At 43.3% G+C, this 25,412-nt stretch overlaps 1 protein-coding gene across 3 annotated transcripts in view; it reads right to left on the reverse strand.

Moving 5' to 3' along the window:
• The window catches only part of LOC129698895 (fibronectin-like), a 104,378-nt gene extending 79,436 nt beyond the window's left edge, over positions 1-24,942 (reverse strand). For 2 of the 3 annotated variants that reach the window (XM_055638310.1, XM_055638309.1), the window contains exons 1-12: positions 24,702-24,942; positions 22,228-22,356; positions 20,494-20,631; positions 19,294-19,425; positions 17,239-17,376; positions 16,108-16,245; positions 11,314-11,451; positions 8,780-8,959; positions 7,775-7,954; positions 6,674-6,826; positions 4,936-5,064; positions 2,601-2,738 (exon numbers count right to left, since the gene is read on the reverse strand). In XM_055638310.1, coding sequence (XP_055494285.1) covers positions 2,601-2,738; positions 4,936-5,064; positions 6,674-6,826; positions 7,775-7,954; positions 8,780-8,959; positions 11,314-11,451; positions 16,108-16,245; positions 17,239-17,376; positions 19,294-19,425; positions 20,494-20,631; positions 22,228-22,356; positions 24,702-24,786 — 1,678 coding nt within the window. In that variant the 5' untranslated portion in view covers positions 24,787-24,942. The remainder of the gene's footprint in view (positions 1-2,600; positions 2,739-4,935; positions 5,065-6,673; positions 6,827-7,774; positions 7,955-8,779; positions 8,960-11,313; positions 11,452-16,107; positions 16,246-17,238; positions 17,377-19,293; positions 19,426-20,493; positions 20,632-22,227; positions 22,357-24,701) is intronic. The other variant, XM_055638311.1, reaches the window with a different exon arrangement.
• Positions 24,943-25,412: the final 470 nt, after the last annotated feature.

Here is a 25,412-nt window from a genome sequence, read left to right on the forward strand (position 1 = left end):
AGCAGGTTGGAAAATAACTAAAAGGTACAGATGTATAACTGAGCAAAGGGATGATGCCGATCAGGAAATTGTTACTAATGTAACATGAAGAATAAACTGTATAAAAGGAGTGAGAGTGAATGAGAACACGAAAGAGAAAGAGCAAAGGAGAAAGAGAGATGGAGAGAGAGAGCAAAAGAGAGTCTATGCCAGTGTTTCTCTGAGGTCTCAAACCGAAACGTCACCCAATCCTTCTCTCGAGAGATGCTGCCTGTCCCGCTGAGTTACTCCAGCTTTTTGTGTCCATCTTCCACTGTTTCTCAAGGTGACCAGAGGTTCTAAGGAACAGACCAGGAACCGAACCATTACACCTGTAGAGTGTTTTTTTGCAATCATAGCCAAGTGCCGAATCGAATTTTGAAAGAAAGTTGGGAGTGTCTACAAAGTTGCAGCCCTAAGGAAGTCACAAAGGCTGGCCTCCATCACCAAAAAACATCTTCCTCTGGTAAGGTTAGACTCCAGCTAATGGAGAATTCACCTGCACAGAATGGCAGCCAAAGGAGCCAAAGGTACCCTTACTCCATCAATCCAGTGCCATCAGGACACTGGGCAACGTGAGAATAAGAAATGTATCTCCTTAGGCCATAATTGGACAATTCAGGGACTGCAGGACCCCACCAGATAGTGGTGACTCTCTGCATGCTGTTTCAAAAGAGGATTTACTTTATGCGTGCATTGTATGATTTTGACAGGATAGCCAACAGAACAAACTTCTCACTATTTCTCTGAACACTTGATGATAATAATAAACCAAACTGCGCTAAACTAAAGGATATGACAGCATGTTCTATCTGGATAAGAGTGTACTGGCAAGAGATTAATACTGCATGTTGAACCACTCAATAAAGTTTAAAGTTTATGAAAACAACAGGAGAAAGTGATAAGAAAGTGCTTGGCCCTGCCACATTGCATAAATCAACTAGATTAGGAAGGATGATTGCCAACAATTAAACGTTATTGCTCCATATGATGCACACTTTCCACCAAACAGCACAAATAATCAGCCGCCTTACTTCCCCACTGGAAGTAGGCAGGAATAACAGAGAAATGTCATGCAACTCCATGGGGAAAGAGCAGAGTGCAAACGGCACTGGATTGCTCATTAGAACATGCTTGTGGAGCCAAGTCACCTCCTTCTTTGGTGGTGCACGATCCTATTATTTCTTTCTTCCTAAACCAATATTCAATACTAACAAGTTCATTCTCAGTCATTCAGCACTTCATAAAGCACAAGTTCAACTGAGGTTATTTGGCATCACTGAGATCATGGCTGAGCTGAATCTTAGCCCCATTATCCATCTCCCTTACTCAACAAACAAATAAACGCATCAATTTCAGCCTTCAAATGAAGGAAGTAGTCCCAGATTTTGATGACCCTTTATATGAGGATCGGTCCCGACCACGGGGGGAAATGGAGGAGGACTGGCCAAATTTTGTGCCTTCCACCACAGTGATGAATACTGCGGTGGATGTTTGTGTTAAATTTTTATGGTGTATTGTGTGTTCTTTATCATTGTACCGCTGCTGACAAATTCATTTCACTTGCACTTTATGTGCAATGTGATGAATAAAACTGATTGTATTGTATTGTATATGAAGTAGTACATCGTTGCAGCCCTCTAAGATTCAGTCAACTCAATGGAAATTGAATTTGGAGAGAGAGGGGTCATTATCACCACTACTTCTCATGGGGAAATGGGACGCAAGAGACTGCAGATGCTGGAATCTGAAATGAAAAAGGAGTGCAGCTCGACAATCTCAGTGGATCGGATGGTCTATCACCACAACTGATTTAGGGCAACCATGCACCCACAAATCCAAGGTCTCCATTTTTGGTCAATTCGTACCTAAAATGTCACAGCTCAAATGGTTGCAGTCCATTCCGAGGGCGATGTCTGTAGCATTACGTCTGCTTTTGGAGATCTGAGCACAAAATTCTATATAACAAGATCAGACCAAGGATGATTGTTGCCACACAGCAGCCAAGAATGCTTGCTGAATGACATTTATTTTAGCACTAGATTACTGGCAACATAGTTACCAATGCGTGAAATGCTAAAAAACAGCAATATCCAGATCTATTTGTGGAACTCTAGAATTTTAAAGAGCCCTTTTAGCATGAGACATGCTTGTGTGTATCTGCCTCCCTGATGTCCTAGATTTGGCCTTTGTCTTGGTAGTACATTTTCCTTCATGAATAAAGAACTCCCATTTCATAACATGCACAAAAAACCTTCATTTCCATTACTTGTGTTTGCGATACTGAGTGAGCAATGAGCAGCAGCTTGTGAACACTCATGCCTTTCTTCAGAATAACTTCTGAAGAAAGGCATGTCATCCAAAATACGGTACTGTGGGTCTGAAGCAGTGGGCCTGAAGCCCAGAATGATCCCTGAACCCAGAGGCAAGAGCACTTCTATTAAGCCAAACTGGCTCATTAAACTAAATTAACAATCTGCTTAGTGTTCCTGGGACAGTGACGGTGGTGGTTAAACGGCATTCCTATTGCTGGCCATCACTGAATCACAACTGGCCAGGGTTCAGCACAGATACATCCTTACCCTCTTGTTTTGATTCACAGGTCCATTCACCAATTCCTCGGCCGTTACAATGACACAAATATATCAACCCGTTAATTGTCTTTTGAAATGTATCACCAATCTGGTAAATCATGCCCGAATCGTTGTCCTGGCATTGGTCTAGAGGAACAAGCAGACACAGGGTTACATGAAGCACACCAGCAAGACATTTGTTCCAATTGCTGTGCCACAGTGTATATTTCCAACAAGCCTCCTCCCACATCCTTCAACTAAGCCCATCGCTATAACTTTCCCTCTTTAGTTTTCCTGCTTTCTTGTAATCCCTGTAATATATTCCTCAACCACTCCACATATTTTCATCACTCTCAAGAGTAAAATGATTTCACCTAAATTCCTCATTTGATTAATTGGTGACATACCTTATATTATTATATATATATATATATATATAAACGAGGACTCGATTATATATATTAATCAGCCATCTTCTCCAAGTTTACTCCAACATACTCTCGCATGACAACTAACTTCTATCAAGTCACTCCTCAGGCCTCACTTTTTTAAAGAAGTCAGTCACACAGAGGCACAACAACTTCAGCTGATGCCTCACTGTTTCCACAACCTGGGTTTAGTGCTGACTCTTGGTGCTGCAAGGAAACCCACATAGTCATGTTCTCAGTGACAACAAGGGGTTCTTCCAGCTGGCCAGGATTCCTCCTACATGCTAAGAAAAAGTGGGTTGCCGGATCAATTGCCTCTAGTATGTAAGTGAGTGGTCAAATCCTGGGGGTGTGATAGGAACATGGGGAAAATCGGTTACAGGGCAAGTAGGATTGCGACTGGCCAAATGACCTCCTATGTCATAAAGAAATTAAAAATATAGGTTAAAAAAACCCAGCCTGTTCAATCTTTCCTTTTATTCTCGTCAATATGGTTTTGCACCTTCAGTCAATGCAGACTCCAGGCTCCACTGAACACACATCATTTTCAAAAGAAGGTGCAATCTGGTCTTAGCCAAATCCACTGGGGCACTCAGTTTACTTAGTGCTAGGAAGATTCAGCCCCAATCTGGCAAACTCACCACAGAGGAAATAAAAAGGTAAAAACAATCAAAAACCTGTTGAGTGATGTCTTTAATTTGGATTATGCCCAAAATCATCCCCCACAATATATATATATTATATTATATACTATATATATATAGTAGCCATTATGTTTTATATCTGGATGTCACAGACTTGGGACTGGGCGTGCCACAGACCTCGGGCACTCAATTCCAGCTGTTTCGAGTGGGACCGAGACAGCTGGCAAGAGCCAGCAGAAAATGGGTAGACTTGAAAATTCCCACCTTTCTCCTTTCAAAAAACATGTATTGCATTTATTTCTTCAACACCTTTAATGTTAGAGATCAGTATTTGCTTTAAGATTTACCCGCTGTCTGGAACACCAGGCTGTAGTGGCTGCAAGGGGTATACATTTCAATTTGGAACAAAACTTCAAAAGGACTCACTCAACCACTTCCTGAGCGGTACTTTGCTGTGAAATGAGGACTCGATTTGTGACTGAAGAAGAAATTAACAGCGATAGTTTACCAAGGATTGATAACCAAAGGGTCTCCTGGAGTAGTGAGTGAGAATGAGCTGAAACTTTTTTTACAATCCAAAATGCCCGAGTAGATGAGATTGTGAACCACACTCTCACCTCTGTCTAGCTACTGCCCAGGACCTCTAGACCAGCGCTGTTGACACACAGCAATCAATAGGTTCATTGGAATAGAAATGAAAGAAAAAGCTGCTCGAGATGAGCTGGTCATCAATTTTATCCTCAATTACTGTCCATCAATTTCTCGGAAACCCCTTGGTCTCTCCATCCACATAACCATTCCTCCCACTTTTAATCTCCCTTTCCAATATTTTCCATACCTGTGCCCAAGCTTCCTCCAGCTCCACATTAACATCCCACCTGGTCTTGTCATATTCTGTGAAGCAGCCTTTATTATAATAAAATCATAAATAATGTCTCTTGGTTCCAGACAATGGGACCCACCCATCTCAAATTTCCAACCAAATTGGCCCTTTCATGCTTCTCCTCCACTGCCCAGCTGTGCGGGTTGCCATTCAACTACTTTCACGTATCTATTCTGTCATAGCCAGAGAATAAGCACTTGGGCCCAAAACATCACCATTTGTGTTCTCTCCTCTGAATCTGTTCCCATTTTTCAGTGATGTCAACCCAAATTACAACAGGTTTGAGTTATCTGTTGCAACCCTGTGGACTGGGTTGGAAAGGAGCCCATTCTGTGGCTCCCCACCATCTCAAACCTTAACTGATACTATTTATAAGTAGAGATATATACCAATGGCATCACACTTCCAACGCCCTCGGCCTTGCCCTAAGCAAGTGCAGTTCATCTGGTGACCCATCTTATGCTGCTTGTTAAATTGCTCGTTTACTTGGTAGACTGTTCCATCCACTGTACACTGGTCTGTGAACAGAAAGAAAACATAAAAAGATCCATTTGATTTACATCATTACAGCACCAAGACAGACCATTTGCAAAACATGTCAGTGTTCAGGGTTCACCCAGCAGTGTTCCCTCTTGTTTTCCCTCTCGCATACCTAGCTTCTATTTTAGGGCATCCAAATTACATTTGCTTCAGTCATTGCCAGTGGTTTCTAGTTCCACATTGCAAATATTCTCTGGCTACAAGGTATATCCAGCATACCTTAGAAATGATTACCATATTTCTGGTTTTGTGTCTATTGCACGGAAGAGCAACTTCCCTAGAAGGACTTAAGTAAGGGATAAGAGCAGAATAATTATATCCACCCCTTTGACCCTGTCCACTATTCGGATGTCCATCCACCACCTTTCTGCATAGATCCCAAATTCCTCCCTCTCTGTCTTGAATACATTCATGGATCCGAGCATCCCTAACAGCAAACCATACACTGAGACTCTAACCTTCTGCTCTCGCTAGGCAAGGAAAACATCCTTCAAGAGCATTGTTTGTTTCATCACTACTGTAGAAAGAAGCTATCGCAGACTATTCCATCTTTCCCAAAAGGCTGTGCTTTGTTAATCTTGACGTCATCATACTATATCTGTCTTGCATTCTCTCTTGTATCAATTCCAATATATGGCAAGCAGAACTGTTCTCCAAAGCGAAATCATGTTTCAAAAGCATCATGTTGAATATGAACCCAGGCGCTTTTTTTCTTAAGGACTTACATTTCTGTTTTGCTGTTTTTAATGATGTATACATTGCACCCCCAATCTCTCTGCTTCCCAATCCCACTGAAATAGTATCTATGAAATCTTGGGCTTCCTTAGTCTACGGCAAATATTACAGTTTGCATAGCCGTGTACAGGTTTATCTACCCCAACTCCTGTATCAACTACTGCTTTCACATGTATTGGCATTGTGCATGTTATGGTGGTGCACCTGAAGTCAATGTTTATAACATAATCCTCCTAGAAATAAAGACTCCTTTGTTGAAGCTTCTCCAAACATTCACCTCAATTACTCCTTTCAATGGTGGAGGACCAGCTTACTGCTTGGATATTTCAGAAAAAAAACTTGCATGGGGGTTAGGGTTATTTCTATTAGTTATTTCTACTCATAATCATTAACTCAAAATTAAACATCTTATTTCTTATCTGCGCGTGGTTCAACATGTGAGCTCCAAGCTGGACAAAGCTGACACAGAGGTGAAGGTGACAGAGAGAGAGAGGGAGAAAATAATTCAGAGAGGGAGGAGAGTGAAAGAGGGAGAAAGGGTAAAAAAGGGGGAGGGAAACACCAAAAGGGAGAGAAGAGAACGGGTGAAGAAATGGAACCAGGATAAAATAAGACAAACACATGCAGAAATAGAAGGGTGGCCAGTGGAAAATAATAAATAGAATATGGGGATTGAGATTGGGAAGCAGGCGCAGAGGATGTTACACAAATAAAGAAAAGAGCATGGATAGATCACATACAATTTCCAATGATTACATGATATTGACCCTTATTACTCTTGGAGAATGCCCATAGGCTGTGAGAAGAAACAGGGTTTGTGCAGGTAGCTTAGTAGAAACCAACTTGACTGACCTAGAAGCCGAGTATGTTCTATGCAACTCCATTCACCACGGCCATTTCCTACACATGTACATCTCAGCATTTGTCCTTTGTCATTACGTTTGTCCCACTGATCTCCAACGCGATACTTAGCCTCTGGAGAGGGGGCGCACACTTCATCCGATTCTGGAAAGGAGTGATACAAATCATGTGGCAATATGAGTAGCAATGAAAATCTAAAAGAGCTAGTAATGAAATCAAACAGAAATCTGCACAATGTTGTCACTTAAAGACACATACATGCACGCATGTCACTAGAGATGTGATTCATTGGATCTGAATACTTCCAAATAATCTTAGTAGGGATATGAGGACTTTAAATTCAGGGAGCTATACAAGCATGGTACATTGCTTTGTGCAGATTAAGAGTGTCTAGATTGGTCACCATGATAAACTAGAACAGTCATGTTCTTAGAATTTGAGGCAGCTTGGTTAGGGATGATGTCAAAACATGCTGGAAATCCAAACTCCTGTCTGGGGGCAGTAGAATTTTTTTAAACTAAGATTTAAAAAAAAATTCAGTTGTCCATTTTTATGTGATGTGTACACTTGATATATCAGATATGTGACTAAGGCAAGGAAATAGACAATAAACGGATCCAAAATCATCTTAACAGTTACAGTCCTGGATTAAGAGGCTGAATGGTCTCCAGACTAGATTCCTAGTTGGTATAACTGATACTGATTTCCAATACAGGATACACGTTACACACTTTACATTGCAGTTGCCTCATTTGATTCCTAAAAAGCTTTCTATTTGGCTGTCATGTTTTGGAGATTTTCATGATACACATATGGCATGCATAAATGTTGTAAGGCCTGCAGAATGGGCAGTGGACGGGTGTATTTAGAAAGCTGCTCGAGTAGAAAGTGAGCTCAGACATGATCAGGGCAGAATGGTTTGCTCCTACTGTAACCATTTGATGAGGCTAGAACAAGAGTAAGGCATGCAAGTAGGATGCATATGATGCAAGTAAGAAGGATTTGTTGGGGGACTTTAATATTCATTGTTCCAAAGCATATCTGGACATCTATTCCCATAAACTGGTCTCCAGCCATGCCCATAAGCCATACCTGCCATCGGGCAGAAACCGAACATTCCATGAGTGTCGTAATTTGCAGACGTCCCGCACCACTTCATGCCATCGGTCCTCCCGTCAGATGTGCACTCACTGTAGTTCCGTCTGTTGTACAGGAAGGGGAAGTGGCATAATGCACCATTTGAGTTCCCTCCTCTAGTATGGATAAAAGAGGCTGTTTGCAGCAAATTGTCGAGACAAGGATGGGGAGAGGGGTGGTGAAGAGGGTAGATGGAAAAAAAAGTTAGGATTTCTACATGTTTCAAATTTAAAGGCTTTGCTCAGTCTCCCATCTTCTTCGCTACCCCTGACCTATTCCCCATGCCCAACAGTCTGCCTGTTATATTGGAAGAAACATAGAACTGATGGGTCTCCCTGAAAAATCTGAGTGACAGCCATAATAGCTGTCCCAAATTATGCTGCTGTCTGGAAATTGTTCATTATCTGTCACACATGCTGGATATTCAAACAGCTGCCCACTAAGTAAAAAGGGGTTTAAATACAAGAGGGCTTGAGCCATCCAACTCAGAAGTGTTTTCTCGTGTTATTTTTCAGGCAATTCAACTTCACTCCATAAATGGATGATCAAACTGCTTCCCCGGTTCACGTTCTCCAAAAAACACCGTGAATTACACCTTCCATCACCTACAATCCTATTCTGGATCTCAAGTCTTCCATCATGTGAAAATTGGAACGCTATTCGATATAGGTGAGGCTTCCCTGCTTGCATGTTTGTGCCGTAAACAATCAACTAACCCAGTAAAGAATAACAAAATAACATTTATTCTTACGATTACAACCAAGCACAAGGAAGTCCGGCAAAATTCCACCACAACTGCTGGGGATATGGGGAACGGGCAGCATTGGCTTGTAATTCTAATCCAATTTAGTTAACCTACCAATGCCTTTGATGGATTACTAAGCATCAGGTAGTTAAGCTTATCTAAAGAAACCAAATATGTTTGAAAACATTTAATTGGGAAAAGACAACTTCACTTACAGGTTGGTTTGGAGCAGAAAGAGTACATGCCGCCTTGTACGAATTCTGCGCTTGTGGTGCTGCACCAGTATTTGCCATCTTGTCGTCCATCGGTGGTGCAAGATTTGTAGGTCCTTCCCATGAACGTGAAGGGAAACGCACAGGGTTGTCCATTGCTATTTCCCCCAAAAGTATGCTCTGCTACTCAACATAAAGCAATGTCAAGAATTTAAAACTCCTCTCAATCCCAGGACGCTCCCGATCCCAGACACCCCAAAACACTTCAACCGAAATAAAACATTTGAACTAAGATCACTATTCTAATATGGGAAACAGGGCATTCAAGCTATACAAAGTAAAATCTCATGAAAATAATTTTTTTGTTTACCAGTATAGCCGGGAGAATCCATCAGCCCTTCCACAAATATGATTAAACGTCTTGGTGAAGGGGCTGTCCCACTGCGGCGATCTAATCTGCGAGTTTAGACGAGTTTGCACTCGACTCAAACTCACAGCATGGTCAACACGTGGTCCTAGGAGGTCCTATGAGGTCGCTGGAACCCTCGTTCATGCTCAAGGGAAGTTCCCGAATACTCTCGGCCTCAGCTAAGGCGCGGAAAAATCTTCAGCATGTTGAAACACTTCCCGCAAGTAAAATTTGGTCGGCATGTTTCTTTTGAACTCGTAGTGCAGTGAAGTGGGGTCGCTATTTAGTTACAGGCAGTTGAGGGCAGCCCTTGGAAATCTCCTTCGCAGACTGGGCATTTTGATTGGCTCATTGGAGTTTTCAGGACCAAGGAAAACCGACCGGTAGGTAAAATGCCCGCTAGACTTTATTATACTTCTTAACAGTGTCTCCATTCCTTCTCTCCCCTTCTCTCCCCCCCCCCACTGGGCTCTCTAATGGATTTACCGCACACTGTGCCAGCCGTCTTTTACCTTTACTTCATCACGGGTCTGAATTTCAGACAGTGCTCCCCCGCTTTCCCTGCCACGCCTTTGTGATGTGTTTTGTGTGTGTGTGTGATTGTGTGTGTGTGTGTGTGTGATTGTGTGTGTGTGTGTGTGTGTGTGTGTGTGTGTGTGTGTGTGTGTGTGTGTGTGTGTGTGTGCGCGCGCGCGATTCGGTCGACCCAGCTCGCGGTTTCCTTGCTGACGGTCGATCCAGCTCGAGGTTTTCCAGGCGAGTGCCCTCGAGCTTGAAGGTCGAACACACTCTTCTTAACTGGCGGATTAGGTCACCGCAGTGGGACAGCCCATTTAGCTTTCGATCTAAGCAGCTGAGATCCTCACAATGTTGTACTCTGTCAATACTGCACTGCAGGATCTGCCTAAACTTCAGTGTTCAGGTCTCTGGAGCTGGATGATGATAGAACTTCCTGAATCTACATCCTGATTACATAATAGTTCCTAATTATAGTTTTATTGAATGTTAATGCAAGTACGGGACCAGACAAAAGCCCTAATTCAGCAGGGAAAAAAATGCAAAATCCCTCTTTTCTATTGAGGGAGGTAAGATTGTGAAGAGGATGAGAGGGTGCAAATTTGACCGTATTCTCCAACTTAATTAAATTTCCACTTAAATGCACAGTAATACAGAGTGGGAATTGTGCTTAAATGGGGCAGATTAACCAATGGAGTTTGGGATAAATAACTCAGACGCTATTAATGCATCTGGTGAACCTTTTCATTTGGTGGTTACAATTCTACATGTCAAATATTTCATTCTGCCAAAGAGATTCTCCATGAAGGCTCTAAAAGGAGGTCAGAATATTGTTATTGAACCTATGTAGATACTTGTAATGTTCAATTAAAGCATTAACATTCCTTAAGCATGGCCTATCTATATCAAAATCCCACCTTGATAAAAATGTCTTCCATCTGCACTGGCAGTTACAGCTATGACTTAACAATGGGATTGTAACCCTGCCTGCTACAACGTTACAATCCCAGGACACCGAGTCCTGACGGCAAGTGGAATTGTTTTTTTTCCTGGCAGCAGGTGCAATTGCATTTTTCTTTAAGTTTAAAATTAGGGAGGGTGAATAATGGAAATGAGAGGCCCTTGCGCAGTTGGGGACTATGGGTGAGTGGTGGATTATTGCATTGGGGAACGGGTGAGTGGTGGAATATTGCGTTGAGGAATGGGTTGCGTTGGGGGACCAGGCCTCCCATGAAGGCTATGGGTAAGTGGTCGAATATTGCTTTGGGGAAATGGGTTACGTTGGGGAACCAGGCCTCCCCTGTGACAGGGACCCAACACAATTTTCCCATGTGGTCTAGTATATTACTAAAACTCGCATCTTGTATGTTCGTTTGTGTGTATGCGTGCATGCGATATTCCAAAACTCTGCCAAAACAGTACACGATAGCGCTAAAATGCTTTCTGGGTATTTTGGGACAGGGCCTTTCTACAGATCTCTGCACTCCATCTCGTGTGATAGACAGCAACTTTAAATTTAACCATTTTTACACAAATGAACAGGGTTGTGACCAATGTGATGTTCAGGGAGGTGACCAATGTTTGAGTGACAAGAGAGGTCGTTAATACTTACACTGTTCCTGACAGCTCACACCAGTACCCTGGCAGGTACATAACATTCGGGTGTTGCCTTGCAGGTGGATCCACTGCATTCCATCAGAGTAGTAAACACCTGGATCGCTCATGCACTGTTGCCTATTCGGATCCCTTCCTAGAAAAGAAAAATTGTTTTTTAACAAATTAGTTATTTCCAGAAAACAGGTTTTGCACGTCAATTCAGCCCATTTTGTTCATTCTGTTTCTTAAACCATCCAATTCTCTATGGTACACAAAAATGTTGGAGAAACTCAGCGGGTGAGGCAGCATCTATGGAGCGAAGGAATAGGTGACGTTTCGGGTCGAGACCCTTCTTCAGACTGCATCACCCGCTGAGTTTCTCCAGCATTTTTGTCTACTGATTTTTCCAGTATGTGCAGTTCTTACTTAAATATTTATCCAATTCTCCATAACCTTTTCTCTTTTATATGCTCATCTGCTCTCACACCTGGCTCTCCTAGGGAAAATTTGCCGCAACTAATTAACAGCATGTATTTTGGCATTTGGGAAGAAACTCGAGAAGTCACAGGGAGAGCTTGCAATCTTTACACTAGCTGATGCCGTGCATTCTGATGTGGTAGCTAGTTCTTAAACACTTGCTATTTCACAGACTTTTACCAGAATCTCTAACTCCCTGGTTACAGCATTATAGAAACATAGAAATTAGGTGCAGGAGTAGGCCATTCGGCCCTTCGAGTCTGCACCGCCATTCAATATGATCATGGCTGATCATCCAACTCAGTATCCCGTACCTGCCTTCTCTCCATACCCCCTGATCCCCTTAGCCACAAGGGCCACATCTAACTCCCTCTTAAATATAGCCAATGAACTGGCCTCAACTACCCTCTGTGGCAGAGAGTTCCAGAGATTCACCACTCTCTGCGTGAAAAGAGTTCTTCTCATCTCGGTTTTAAAGGATTTCCCCTTTATCCTTAAGCTGTGACCCCTTGTCCTGGACTTCCCTAACATCGGGAACAATCTTCCTGCATCTAGCCTGTCCAACCCCTTAAGAATTTTGTAAGTTTCTATAAGATCCCCTCTCAATCTTCTAAATTCTAGAGAGTATAAACCAAGTCTATCCAGTCTTTCTTCATAAGACAGTCCTGACATCCCAGGAATCAGTCTGGTGAACCGTCTCTGCACTCCCTCTATGGCAATAATGTCCTTCCTCAGATTTGGAGACCAAAACTGTACGCAATACTCCAGGTGTGGTCTCACCAAGACCCTGTACAACTGCAGTAGAACCTCTCTGCTCCTATACTCAAATCCTTTTGCAATGAAAGCTAACATACCATTCGCTTTCTTTACTGCCTGCTGCACTTGCATGCCTACCTTCAATGACTGGTGTACCATGACACCCAGGTCTCGCTGCATCTCCCCCTTTCCCAATCGGCCACCATTTAGATAATAGTCTGCTTTCCTGTTTTTGCCACCAAAATGGATAACCTCACATTTATCCACATTATACTGCATCTGCCAAATATTTGCCCACTCACCCAGCCTATCCAAGTCACCCTGCAGTCTCCTAGCATCCTCCTCACAGCTAACACTGCCCCCCAGCTTAGTGTCATCCGCAAACTTGGAGATATTGCCTTCAATTCCCTCATCCAGATCATTAATATATATTGTAAATAGCTGGGGTCCCAGTACTGAACCTTGGGGTACCCCACTAGTCACTGCCTGCCATTGTGAAAAGGACCCGTTTACTCCTACTCTTTGCTTCCTGTTTGCCAGCCAGTTCTCTATCCACATCAATACTGAACCCCCAATGCCTTGTGCTTTAAGTTTGTATACTAATCTCTTATGTGGGACCTTGTCGAAAGCCTTCTGGAAGTCCAGATACACCACATCCACTGGTTCTCCCCTATCCACGCTACTAGTTACATCCTCGAAAAATTCTATAAGATTCGTCAGACATGATTTACCTTTCGTAAATCCATGCTGACTTTGTCCAATGATTTCACCACTTTCCAAATGTGCTGCTATCCCATCTTTAATAACTGACTCTAGCAGTTTCCCCACTACCGATGTTAGACTAACTGGTCTGTAATTCCCCATTCCCCATTATGCCTACCTTTCTATCCAATTTGAATCAATGCTGAAGTTTCAAGTGAGTAGTGGGCACTAAGATGTCTCTAAACCTTTGCTGTATAAGCATGGCTAAAGAATCAGACATGATCTATTGATTAACTAAGTAGACGCGATGACTGAATGGCCCATTCCTGTTCCTACTACTTGTGGTCTTTTAGAACATTGTTTCCCACTCAATGAAGAACAGGCTGTGTATTCTAAGGCTGTGTATATATTTGTTCATGGCTTCTTCCTACCATTAAGACTGGAACCCTTCTCTCTAAAGTTCCAAAACTTTGAAATATGCAAAATTCTTACTGCACTTGACAGATGTATGAGATAAATCCCTGGGGTATCTGGTTCGCAGTAGCAAAGTCACAGCTCTGCCATCAGGCCAGAGGTGAACAAGTATCTTCATCTACAGAGCAGTGGATCAGTGGAAGCCTTTAGCCAAGCAGTCCGGGGAGACTCCGTTTTTGGGCATATTCAAGATGCAGATCAACAGACTTTTAGATATTAAAAAAATCAAGGAATGCAGCATTGTGCTACAAGGGACTGATTGGCGTACTCCTACTCTATAGTGACAGCCCTCAAATGGAATGGGGTAAAAGACATTAAGCTTTTTGCACAAGGAAAATAATAGGTCGACAACTAACCTGAGGCTGCTGCTGCTGCACCTCCAGCTGCACTGAATGCCACGTATACCAAAGCCCTTGCAGACCAATTTTAAAATGTTCACAACTATGAAGTACACCTTCTTCCCTACGGCCATCAGGCTATTAAGCACTACAACCTCCAAATAAGCTCTGAACGATGACAATGACATGGCATTGGTTTTGTCTTTTTGCATTACTATTGTTTGTTTTTGTGTATTTTTGTGTATGTATGTGTGTATAATGTATATATCCATATAACTAAAAGTCTCATCTTGACCACTTCCTAGGACCCGGATGCCTGGACGTGAATCAGTCACTCTGGAAGATCGCGAGGGAGAGTCCACAACTGTATTTCTAAACTATGAATCAACTGAACTGTAAGTCTGCAATGTACTTGCAATAAATGACGTTAGCCCTTAATGACAATGCAATAAGTTGTTTGGCAATTTGGTAGCCTGTACTCTGCTTGAAATGCTATGAAATTGAATTTGGTGGCCTGCACACTGCTAGAGATGCTATGAAATTGAATTTGGTGGCCTGCACACTGCTTGAATTGCAATAAAATTGAATCTGGTGGGCTGCACTGCTTGAAATGCTATGAAATTGAATTTGGTGGCCTGCGCTCTGCTTGAAATGGAATTTCAAGGAATAGCCGCAAGTGAACTGCTTGCCCACCAGCCCCAAGTGACTTGAGCTGCCATCCCACCAGCCCTGAGTGACTGAGCTGCCAGCCCACCAGCCCCGAGTGACTGAGCTGCCAGCCCACCAGCCCTGAGTGACTGAGCTGCTCTCACCAGCCCTGAGTGACTGAGCTGCCAGCCCAAGAATACATTTGGCCCACAATGCTAGCCCTCTGGAAACCAGTTCCTTCGGCTCATACACCCATACTAACACTCCAGAACCCAGCATCTCCCCTCCGCCCCCACAGGCCACCAATATTGGGATTCATGGAGAGGTGGAATATTGCGTTGGGGGACCAGCCCTCCCATGTGTCCCACTCAGTCTAGTATACATATCTATTCACACGCTGAACATTTTTTTCTAGTTTATTATATTGTTTGTTGCGTACTATGTTTACATATTATTTTGTGCTAATGCAAGTAAGATTTTCATTGTTCTATCTGGGACATCTATCTATATCTATATAATATTAAAACTCTGTGGCTGGCTGGCTGTGTGTGTTTCTGACTTGTGGCTGCCAGCCTTTGATTCGTCAGACCAGAAACGCCGAGTTTTATCCATTTCGGTAGAGTTTTCACTTTTCATTCCAAGTATCCACTCCTCATGAAATTTTGTCGTGTTTATGCACACATTTTTGATTAAAATCCTTCTTCACCCCCCCCCCCCCTCACAGAAACAGCTCCAGACCCAGCCCCTGGTGAATGTTGTTGCCTCCTGCTGGCCAGCGACCATAACGGCTACTGGCGCCCGCATCTCGCCTCAAAGACGCCATTTAAAAACAGCCTTACTGCTGATTTCTGAGCCGCTTGAGTTGGAGGACCACGTCTCCCGTGGGGGCTACGGGTAGGGAACGGCTGCATTGGGGGAGCAGACCCAACGGATCTGCACTTGGTCTAGTATAACAATAAAACACCCTTGACTCAGGCTGTTGCTCCTCAATGATTTTCATTGATCACTGCCTTCACACTCGCTTCCAACCTGGCCAATGTTTCAGTGGCAACTGCCCCAACCAAATCTCATTATCTCCCCCCATCCTGCCATTGATATTCCATGCAAAGAAATAGCCAAGTGTGTGAAATCATCTTCAGCAAGCTGCTCGGACATACTGAAAGTGTGTCCATTGCTCGGCCTCGAAGAAGCCTGTGTCTGAACATCAGGTTTTTTTTATCAAGTCTACTATTCAAGAAACAGGGATAATGTAATCTACTCATTGTTCTTATGCCTGTATCTGCCAGGCTCTTGAAATATAATTGGATAATCAGTACATTTGTCATATCAGATGCTTCAAAGCACTGCAATTGTGCCAATGACATGCACTTACAGGTATTACAAAAGGCAGACACTGGCTGGTATCCCACACTTACCCACATAAGTTGTACATTCCCACTGTCCACGACCTTTGCCAAGGCAGGTGCAGTGAAGTTCTGCTCCGCTGTTGTCTTTTTTGGTCCAGGTTTCACCAATTTTGAAGGACTTCCGGAGATCCTGTTCATTGCACCGGTCTGTAACAGTTGGCGGAAGAGCATTACCATAACACCATATAAGCAGTCTGATTTCTTCACTGAACATGCAGGGTCCTTGCACAAGAAAATGATATATCATGTTAAAACAAAAGCAAAGAGGTTGGCCTTAAGGTGTGCTTTGGACAAAAAAGTGAGGAAGAGTAGTTCAGTGTTTAGGTCCAAGACAGTTCAAGCACTCATCTCCAATGAAAATTGGGGAGCCCCTGAGATCACGTTCAGAGGCTTTATGTGGAGGTGCCAGAGTCAAGGAAGAGCAATGCCAAAGAGAGATTGACAATTAATTTGTGCTCCCCCGTTGTCTTTTTTGGTCCAGGTTTCACCAATTTTGAAGGACTTCCAGAGATCAATGAATTTGAATTGAGGCACAACTGGAATGGTATCCAATGTAGGTCTGGGTGCATTAGTTGAGGGGTGAACATTATAAATTGGGTATGTGAAACTCTGGGATATCAGATGTTATTCCGCAGCCGGAAAATCAAAACTCTCTACTGCAGTAAGATCACTCCGGACACTAAAAACAGTTCAATGCATACCAAAAATATGTCATGCATTCCTTCACTCAAATTAGAAACTGGAGGAGACCACTCAGCTCTCATGGCTGTCTAGGGTATTACAACATGGTGGTTGTATCTGATCAATATTTTTCATTGAAATTCTTCACCAAGATTAAAAATAAGTCTCTCAATTTTGAAAGCTTTACTTTTGGGGAAGAGAGTTTTGCAAATTTCTATTTGTTGCGTGTGTGAGGAAGTACCTCAAGCAGCCCTTCAGTGGCCCGTTGAGGTTACGCCCTCTTGTTCTGGATTCCTTCAGCAGAGTAAATAGTTTCTCGCTAGCAATAACATCAGGTTCTTTAATCATCGTAAACACTTCAATTAGATTGCATAAATAGCCAAGTCTGTATTCAGCAGAATTCAGTTGAGATGGTTCAACATCGAATCAAAGGATCCCATAGTCAAAAGTCAAACCTACTTCGTGAACTGCAAGTGATGCGTCCATTGCCTTCTCCCAGACACGTGCACTCAATCATCATCCAGCCTTGGTGCAGCCTTTCCCAGGTCTCTCCAACAACGTGGGTAGTCTTGGACACACCATCAAAGCACTTTTCGGCTGCATTGACACACAGTACAAATTTAGGCTCAGAATTGTGTCGTCACAGATTCATTGAGCACAAAAAAAGAGGCTGTGCCGATTGCCAACCAGCCACATACAATAATATACTATTTATTTTCATTCCCCCTACATTTCCATATTCCCTACCCACCATCCTTCCCACCCCCAAATTATGCTCACACACATTTCACATTCCATTTACCTTTATGGCACAGAAGGAAACCATTTTGCCAATCGCATTGTCATGAAAATGCACACGTTGTTATCAGCCCATTCTACCGTTAACCACCATATTAGTGGAAATTTACAGCGGCCTATTAACCAAGCAAGCCACTGTCTTTGGGATGTGGGAGGGAACTCGAGCAACCGGGGGAAACTGTAAACTGGGAGAAGGTGTAAACTGCACCCTGAGGCACCGAGGTCAGGGTTGAACCCTCGTTGCTGGAGCTGTGAGGCAACGGATTACTTGATGCACCAGTTTATTTTTCGCTCTTTTCCTGGTTGCATGGGTTAACTATCAATGTGTCCATGCTTGGGCAGGGCGTGTCAATGGGAAGAGGAGGGTAAATAGACAATAGGTGCAGGAGTAGGCCATTCAGCCCTTCGAGCCAGCACAGCAATTCACTGTGATCATGGTTGATCATCCACAATCAGTACTCCGTTCCTGCCTTCTCCCCATATCCCTTGACTTCGCTATCTTTAAGAGCTCTATCTAACCTCTCTCTAGAAAACATCCAGAGAATTGGCCTCCACAGCCTTCTGAGGCAGAGAATTCCAGATTCACAACTCTCTGTATGAAAAAGTTTTTCCTCGTCTCCGTTCTAAATGGCCACCCTTATTCTTAAACTGTGGCCCCAGGTTCTGAACTCCCCCAACATCGGGAACATGTATCCTGCCTCTAGCGTGTCCAACCCCTTAATAATCTTGTTTCAATAAGATCCCCTCTCGTCCTTCTAAATTCCAGTGTATACAAGTCCAGTCGCTCCATTCTTTCAATATTTGACAGTCCCAATATCCCGAGAATTAACCCCGTGAACCTATGCTGCACTCCCTCAATAACAAGAATGTCCTTCCTTAAATTGAGACCAAAACTGCACACAATACTCCAGGTGTGGTCTCACTAGGGCGCTGTGCAACTGTAGAAGGACCTCTTTGCTCCTATACTCAACTCCTCTTGTTATGAAGGCAAGCATGCTATTAGCTTTCTTCACTGTCTGCTGTACCTGCAAGCTTACTTTCAGTGACTGAACGGACACCCAGATCTTGTTGCACCTCCCCTTTTCCTAACTTGATACCATTGCCTGCATATGTGCTTGCTTTTACCCTTTTCTCAGGAATTGAAGCTAGTTCTCATGCTTGAACTAAAATCAACAGAAAGATTGAATTTAGGTAATTCCAGTGAGAACAAGGGCCAATTAATACACTGGCAGACTATAAGCAATTCCCTTTTTACCCTTTGATTATAGATTCTCTTCACTTTAGGAGGTTTTAATCCTCGTTTTGCAAATAGGAAGAAAGAACGATTTCCTTTTCTGCAGCACCTGGGTATTCAAAAGGCATCAGACAAAGCGAGTTTACAGGCTGAAGAAGGATCTTGCCGGAAGCATCACCTAGCCACGTTCTCCAGAGATGCAGTCTAACTTGCTGAGTTACTCCAGCACTTTGGGAATGTAGCGACTCAACTCTTAAGCAAATGAAAATGTTTTCCCAGGGTGAAGCAATATGATGATCAAACCCATTTCATATTGCTCTGGAAATGTAACAACTAATTTCCCAATATTGTGATGTCATTCTCTGTGTAATTCAAAATTAAATGCAACCTTCAATAGAGTAATGTTTTATGGTGGGTTAACAAGTACTGTGCTGAGCAAAGGGAATGGGATTTTGATTATAACACAAAACCATTTACTGTACCTAGTGCTTTGCAGGTCCATTCTCCTTTCCCATTTCCAAGGCAGACACACTCCAGCATATCGCCACTCTCCTCATGAGGTCTCTGCCAGGTATCACCAATCTTGTAGGACTGACTTCCCTCATGGCACCGATCTGTGAGATAGACATGCCCTCAGTGCTTGGAACTGGCCATAAAGCCAAAAATCATGATCCTACATATCATTAACATTTTCAGAAAAACTTGCGACAATCTTTGGTTGACTTAGTGGGCAAGGCTATAAACATCAGCTATTTGATCTTCACTCTGCATCATACTAAATTGAACCAGGTTTATTACGGAAGGGTCAGGATGAAATGAGTATTGGAGTTGCAAGCCCTGGGTATTAAGGAGAATGTACAGAGAGGGATTAAATCATGGACTGAATGCTGCGAGGATTTGGAATAGGAGCTCAGAATTGTATTAGGATGGACCTGGGGAATCATGAGGAGGGTGTGCTGTGCATGGGTCTGGTGAATGGGCTGGAGCCCCAAGCATTAAGAAACGTGCCTGGGAGAAGCATAGCTTAGGGGTGGTGACCTGGGGAAATGGAGGCTCCATCTCAGGAGATTTGCAGATGAATCTAGAGAGAGGGCAACGATGGGCTTTATGGACAGTGGAGTCATAATGTCAATGGACAGGACATCCACATAGAGAAGAGGTGGTACAAGAATCTTGGCTGAATTCCAGAAGACTCTGGAGAGGTTTGTAAGAGGGAGAGGCCTAGGGTTTCTAATAAGGGAGAAATATGTCACTCACTGTAAATATGGTCTCAGCTGGTGTCCCTTTAATATTCAACAGTCACGGGTCATAGAGTAAGATGGTGCAGAAACAGACCCATCGGCCCAACTCTTGCACACATTTTATCATTATGTCCCAGATAGAATAATGAAATTCTTGATCTTCACTCTCTTAAAGATCCGAATCCGAGATCACTCGGAACCCCCCCTAACGTTTTAAGGTACATATGCACTGAGACAGTTTAAAATGTACAAAACAGATGCCCGTCAGCCTGATGATAACAGAATGAATTGTGATGGGAAAGGTCCATTGTATAACTGAACCAGGGCTGGAATTAAAGTATAACGATTACAAGGAGTTTAATCGCACCATTAAATTCTCAGCAGTTATTGTCCCATCATCCTCATTTCCGCATTTTATTCTTTGCAATTACTTATTCTTACTTGCAATAGTACAGCTGATCCTTCCTCTGCCTGCTCCAATGCAGGTACAGTCCCAAATCATGCTATCCTTCGGGCGCTCCCAGGTGGCACCAACAAGGTGACTATCCCCAGTGTACTGATCGAAGCATTTCTCCACCGCTGCATCGAACAAAACAGTTATTGTCAGATCGGTGAACTCCCAGGTCCTTCCAAACAAGGAGCAAGTGTCCGCTCAACACACTTGCGAGCCATTGTACCATCACCACCCACCCACAAACATCCAGTAGCCAGGCACTTTTTCAATGCCTGTGCTTACTAATCTACAAGCTGGTGTTTGGTTGATTATATGTGCCAATAGAGGAGTAATATTGTCCTAGCAGTGGGTTTAAGTCTCATATTTTTCAGCAGCAATCATACACGATTTTGGCCGGGACCTGGAGTACATCTTTCCTGGCAGAGATGTGGTGACCAGACCCATGTCAGCCAGGCAGTCATTGCCAAAGGGCTGCAGTAGAGCTGGAATAGGGGGCAAATAGCTTTCTCTCTTCCAATCTGGCCAGTTCACTTGCACCAGTGTCTTCTAACCTTTCCAATTAAGCCACACGTTTTCAAGTGACTCAACAAACCCACAAGTCATTAATTAACTCTTTAAAAAGCAGAAGAGCAAGGAATGGGCACTGTTGCAGAATGATGCATCCCTGCACTTTGTCCATGTGGGGTGATATTTAGAGATCCACGAGAGCCTCCAATTGAGCATTACAAAAGGACTTTGCATAGTTCATGTACAATTGACGAACCTCAACATGCATTGGGTGCCAGGCACGGAACTCGCAAACAAAACATGGAGGGGACCGGGGGACACAATTTTTTGGTGGCCGCACCCGCATGCGGACACTCACACACACATGCGCGGGCTTCGGAGGCTCAATCCAGCGCTAAATGCAGCTCAACTCTGCCTGTCTCGCCGGGTTAACCTACAGCCTGACGGGACACCAGCACTTCTTCTCCGCGCTGGCCATATTTCACGCAACCCCAGGCAGGTTAACCAGGCGGGACAGGCAGAGTTGAGCTGGGTTTAGCGCTGTTTCTCTGCGCTAGCTGTGGGCCTGGGGGCGCCGCGCCCGTCTGACTACCGACCTCTCTGGCTACCCGTGGGGGGTGGGGTGCCACTCGGGTGGGGATGGGGCAGCGCCGGAGACCCGGGATCGATCCTGGCTGCGGATGAGGCACAGGTCCGTGCCACGGCTCCCTCCTCCAATCACTGCACTCTATCCTCAGTCCCACCTCCCCCCCCCCCACTCCTCCCTCATCCAATCATCACGCAGAATCATAATTTCCCACCCCCATTGCCTGCTGGCCGACGTCTCTCTCGTCCAATTGGCGCCCTCGATCAGCAGTCCCACCTCCACTGTCTCGCAGAAAGCGGAGATTTTAAAATCCGGATGACAAAAACTTGGGGGGGGGTGTCCCCCACCTCTCAAAACATGGGGGGGGGACGTGTCCCCTCTGCCCCCCCCCCCCCCCCCCCCCCGAGTTTTCCGCCGCTGTTTGGGTGCTATCACTGCATACACTTCCCAAGCAAACGTGTGGCGTTCCCATTTCTAGTTATGCAGCTACTGAATTTGTAGGTTATAACATTCAAATTTATGATGAAAATTGGGAGACAATATTTTGATGATTGCTGCTTGAGACTTTGAAGAGCTCAAGATAGTTTGCACAGGACTCAGGAAAATGGGTTACTAACTAATTACTTACCATCACGTTGGGATTCACAGGTCCAGCCTTGACCTGCGCCATGGCAGGTGCAAATCATCACTTGAGCCAAGTAAGCACGTTCCCACTGCTGGTTTATCTGGTAATATTTCCCATTGTCATAGCAAGAATCTGAACAGAGGGAAAACATGCAGAGGTCAAATCAAAATGTTTCCCAAGAGACTAAAGGTGCACTGCGATATCTTGAATAACTCTCTAAATACACATTGGGTCAGCCAGTGGCTCAGGTGGGAAATTTCCATTTCAGATTGGGTTTTGATGGGACCATTCCTGAAATATCATCTGAAATAAACTATAGAGATTTCTAGGCACTTGGATGGGGTCAGGGCATGTGTGGACAAAGGAGGAGGCTTACCATTTTCAGGTCCATTCCTTTTTTATCAGAGGAATTTGGCCCAAAACATTAACTGCATTCCTCTCTCCTCTCTCCACAGAAGATGATTCTCCTGCTGCATATTTCCAGCGTTCTGTATTATTTCAGATTTCCACCATCTTCCATCTTCCAACTAATCTGTTCTATTCACAGATGGTTCACTTCAACTTAGCAAATTGCATAGCTCGACCCAAACATCAATCCAATTTATATTCCAACCTAGCTTCACATTTATTTAATAATGCGGCACCAATAACAGTCTTGGAGAACACAGGTTTTCAGCATTACAAAGACAACATGAAATGTAACTATTTATTTTCTCGATCACCATTGAGTGCTTTCAGATCCTTGTCCTTGCAGATTTACAGTATTTGCAGCATGTTTTTATTGCTTGTATTCCTTTGATCTTTAAGAATTCTTTCACAATAACTCAATTGTTGCCTTATCCACGTAACTCCCAGCTCATATACCTACAGAGTGTCATTTTAAAAAGAAGCATTGAAGCTTAAATAGCTTCAGTAGGGCGGTATTGTTCTACTATCCCAGTTACCAATCAGTGAGCGAATAATGACCTGTTTCTGCATGGTTTTGGCTGAGCTGCTCCCTCTACGCATATAACTAAATCCAAGTGCCTACCTGGTCCTGCATTTGAACTTGATGTGTCTGTCAGGATTACTCTTGGGTTAATTTACCAGTGCAATATACTCCACACAGCCTTAGGAAGACCATAAGGGCGATCTGAGGTTTGATTCCTGACTGGGCAGTATGAAATTGGGATGGGTTTAATACAGAATGAACAAATTAATGGCTTTTGATCCCTAATCCAGCTCCTCTAGCCATTGTTAAACATCTGTGCCAATATTCAGTGTTAAAGCCTAATACACTGTGGGAAAGACAAATGGGCTCCCAGTGTAAACGTTTCTTCATTGGATTAGCAAGGTGAAGGTCAAGTCAAGTCAAGAGAATTTATTGTCATATGTCCAAGATAGGACAATGAAATTCTTGTGTCGCAATTGATCTTCCGTGTAGGAAAATGGAATTGGATCAAAAGAGTGACAAATGTTGCTGATCTCGCTTCTTTGAAACAAACACAATATGCTGTAAGCATTCAGCAGGTCAGGAAACATCTGTAGAAGGGGGAAGGGACAAGGCAATTAGTTGTTGGGTCTTTTGTCAACACTATCCTTAAAATGTGTTGTAGATTAGATAAGTATGAAAGCAAGGGGGTGAGGTCCAGAAAATAGGATTAAAAAGCAATTTAAATTATGAATTCCTAGCCGACACCTTACCGTGTGAGCCCAAGTTTCTCCTCCCAATTAATCTTCAAACAAATGGCACTTGCAATCCATCATGCATGCCATTGAAAGTGCCACTTTGAAAATGCACTCAGCGAAATTATTCGCGTAATTTTCTACATAAAGTCGATGTACTCCAAGTGCAAACCAAGAGGCATCTTCCTATAAAATTTGTTGCGTTTGCGTTTATAAACGCAAGACGGGTTTGTAAAACAGCTCAAGAAAGAACTGCAGATGCTGGAAAATCGAAGGTACTGAAGAAGCGTTGCCTATTTCCTTCGCTCCATAGATGCTGCCGCACCCGCTGAGTTTCTCTAGCATTTTTGTCTTCCTTTTTAAAACAGCTATCTACTCACATTTGCGGAATAACAAGAATTACTATGACACCAGCGTGTTAAATATATTAAGAAATTCATATACATGTTGAAAGAAAACATTTTGGAAGCTTTAGTTTCAGGTTTATTAAAAGTTATTTGAACGGTGATAGTACAACTTTAAAATTGAAACTGAAATCCAGAGGATTTGTATTACAAGTTTAAAACATCACGTCAATTTAATATAAACTTTTTAAAAACTCAAAAAAAGTTTTGTAATACATATCTTAAAAAACGTTATTTGCGGTTGGAATAATGTAACCAGGACTTCAATGCTTAAGTTTAATGTGTGCTTTGAAAAACGTTTGAGATATTGAAATACAATCTTTTTTTTTACGACTGACACTACGAATGTTAAAAAGTCTTATGGAAATCTTTCACCAGGGTTTAACTAAGTTATTTGCTAATACTTACTTTGGGGATCCACTGCGACGGTGGAGTCTGCCACTTTGATGCTGCCGGCTATCAAGAGACCGGTGAACAGCATGGAGCGATGCATCTTCTCTGCACCGTTGTACCCCGCTCAGCTCACTCAAATGCACCCACGCCGCTGGAGACCCTCTATGCTTCAAGGACTGTTGGCCAGAACAGGGAGGAGATGCTCCGATCCCCAATCCTCTTCTCACTATACCTTGTCAGTGAGTGAATGAGTAGCTGTCCCTCCTACTCTTTTATAACATTCTCCACCCCAGCCAGGACAGAGAGGTGGAGCCTGGGCGGAGGAGGGTGGTCGCATCAATAATATTTACAAGTCTGCCGCTGACATCAACTGCAGGACTTAAAAAAATATTCAGACACAAGGCGTCTCTCTTAAATGGCTATTGCATCGTTTACCCTCCATTATAAATGAACTATGTGCAAATAGAAGAGAAAGTCATTATGTGAAATGCATCACCGCTCTGCATGCAAAGAAAGAACACTGATGACAAAATGTTTACATATATTAATCATAAAGTCAGATTTTATTTAACTCTTGCCAGCTATTTCTGGCTCAACTTTATGAGAAGGTAAAACTTTCAAGAATTTAGAGATTGGTTAATCGTTGCTGGGATGTGTTTATTCGCAATGAAGAATGTTTCATATAAAGGCGATGCTAAAATGGGCGCCAATTCGCAGCGGTAGCGC

The sequence above is a fragment of the Leucoraja erinacea genome, chromosome 7 (assembly GCF_028641065.1).
Source record: "Leucoraja erinacea ecotype New England chromosome 7, Leri_hhj_1, whole genome shotgun sequence".
Lineage (NCBI taxonomy): Eukaryota > Metazoa > Chordata > Chondrichthyes > Rajiformes > Rajidae > Leucoraja > Leucoraja erinaceus.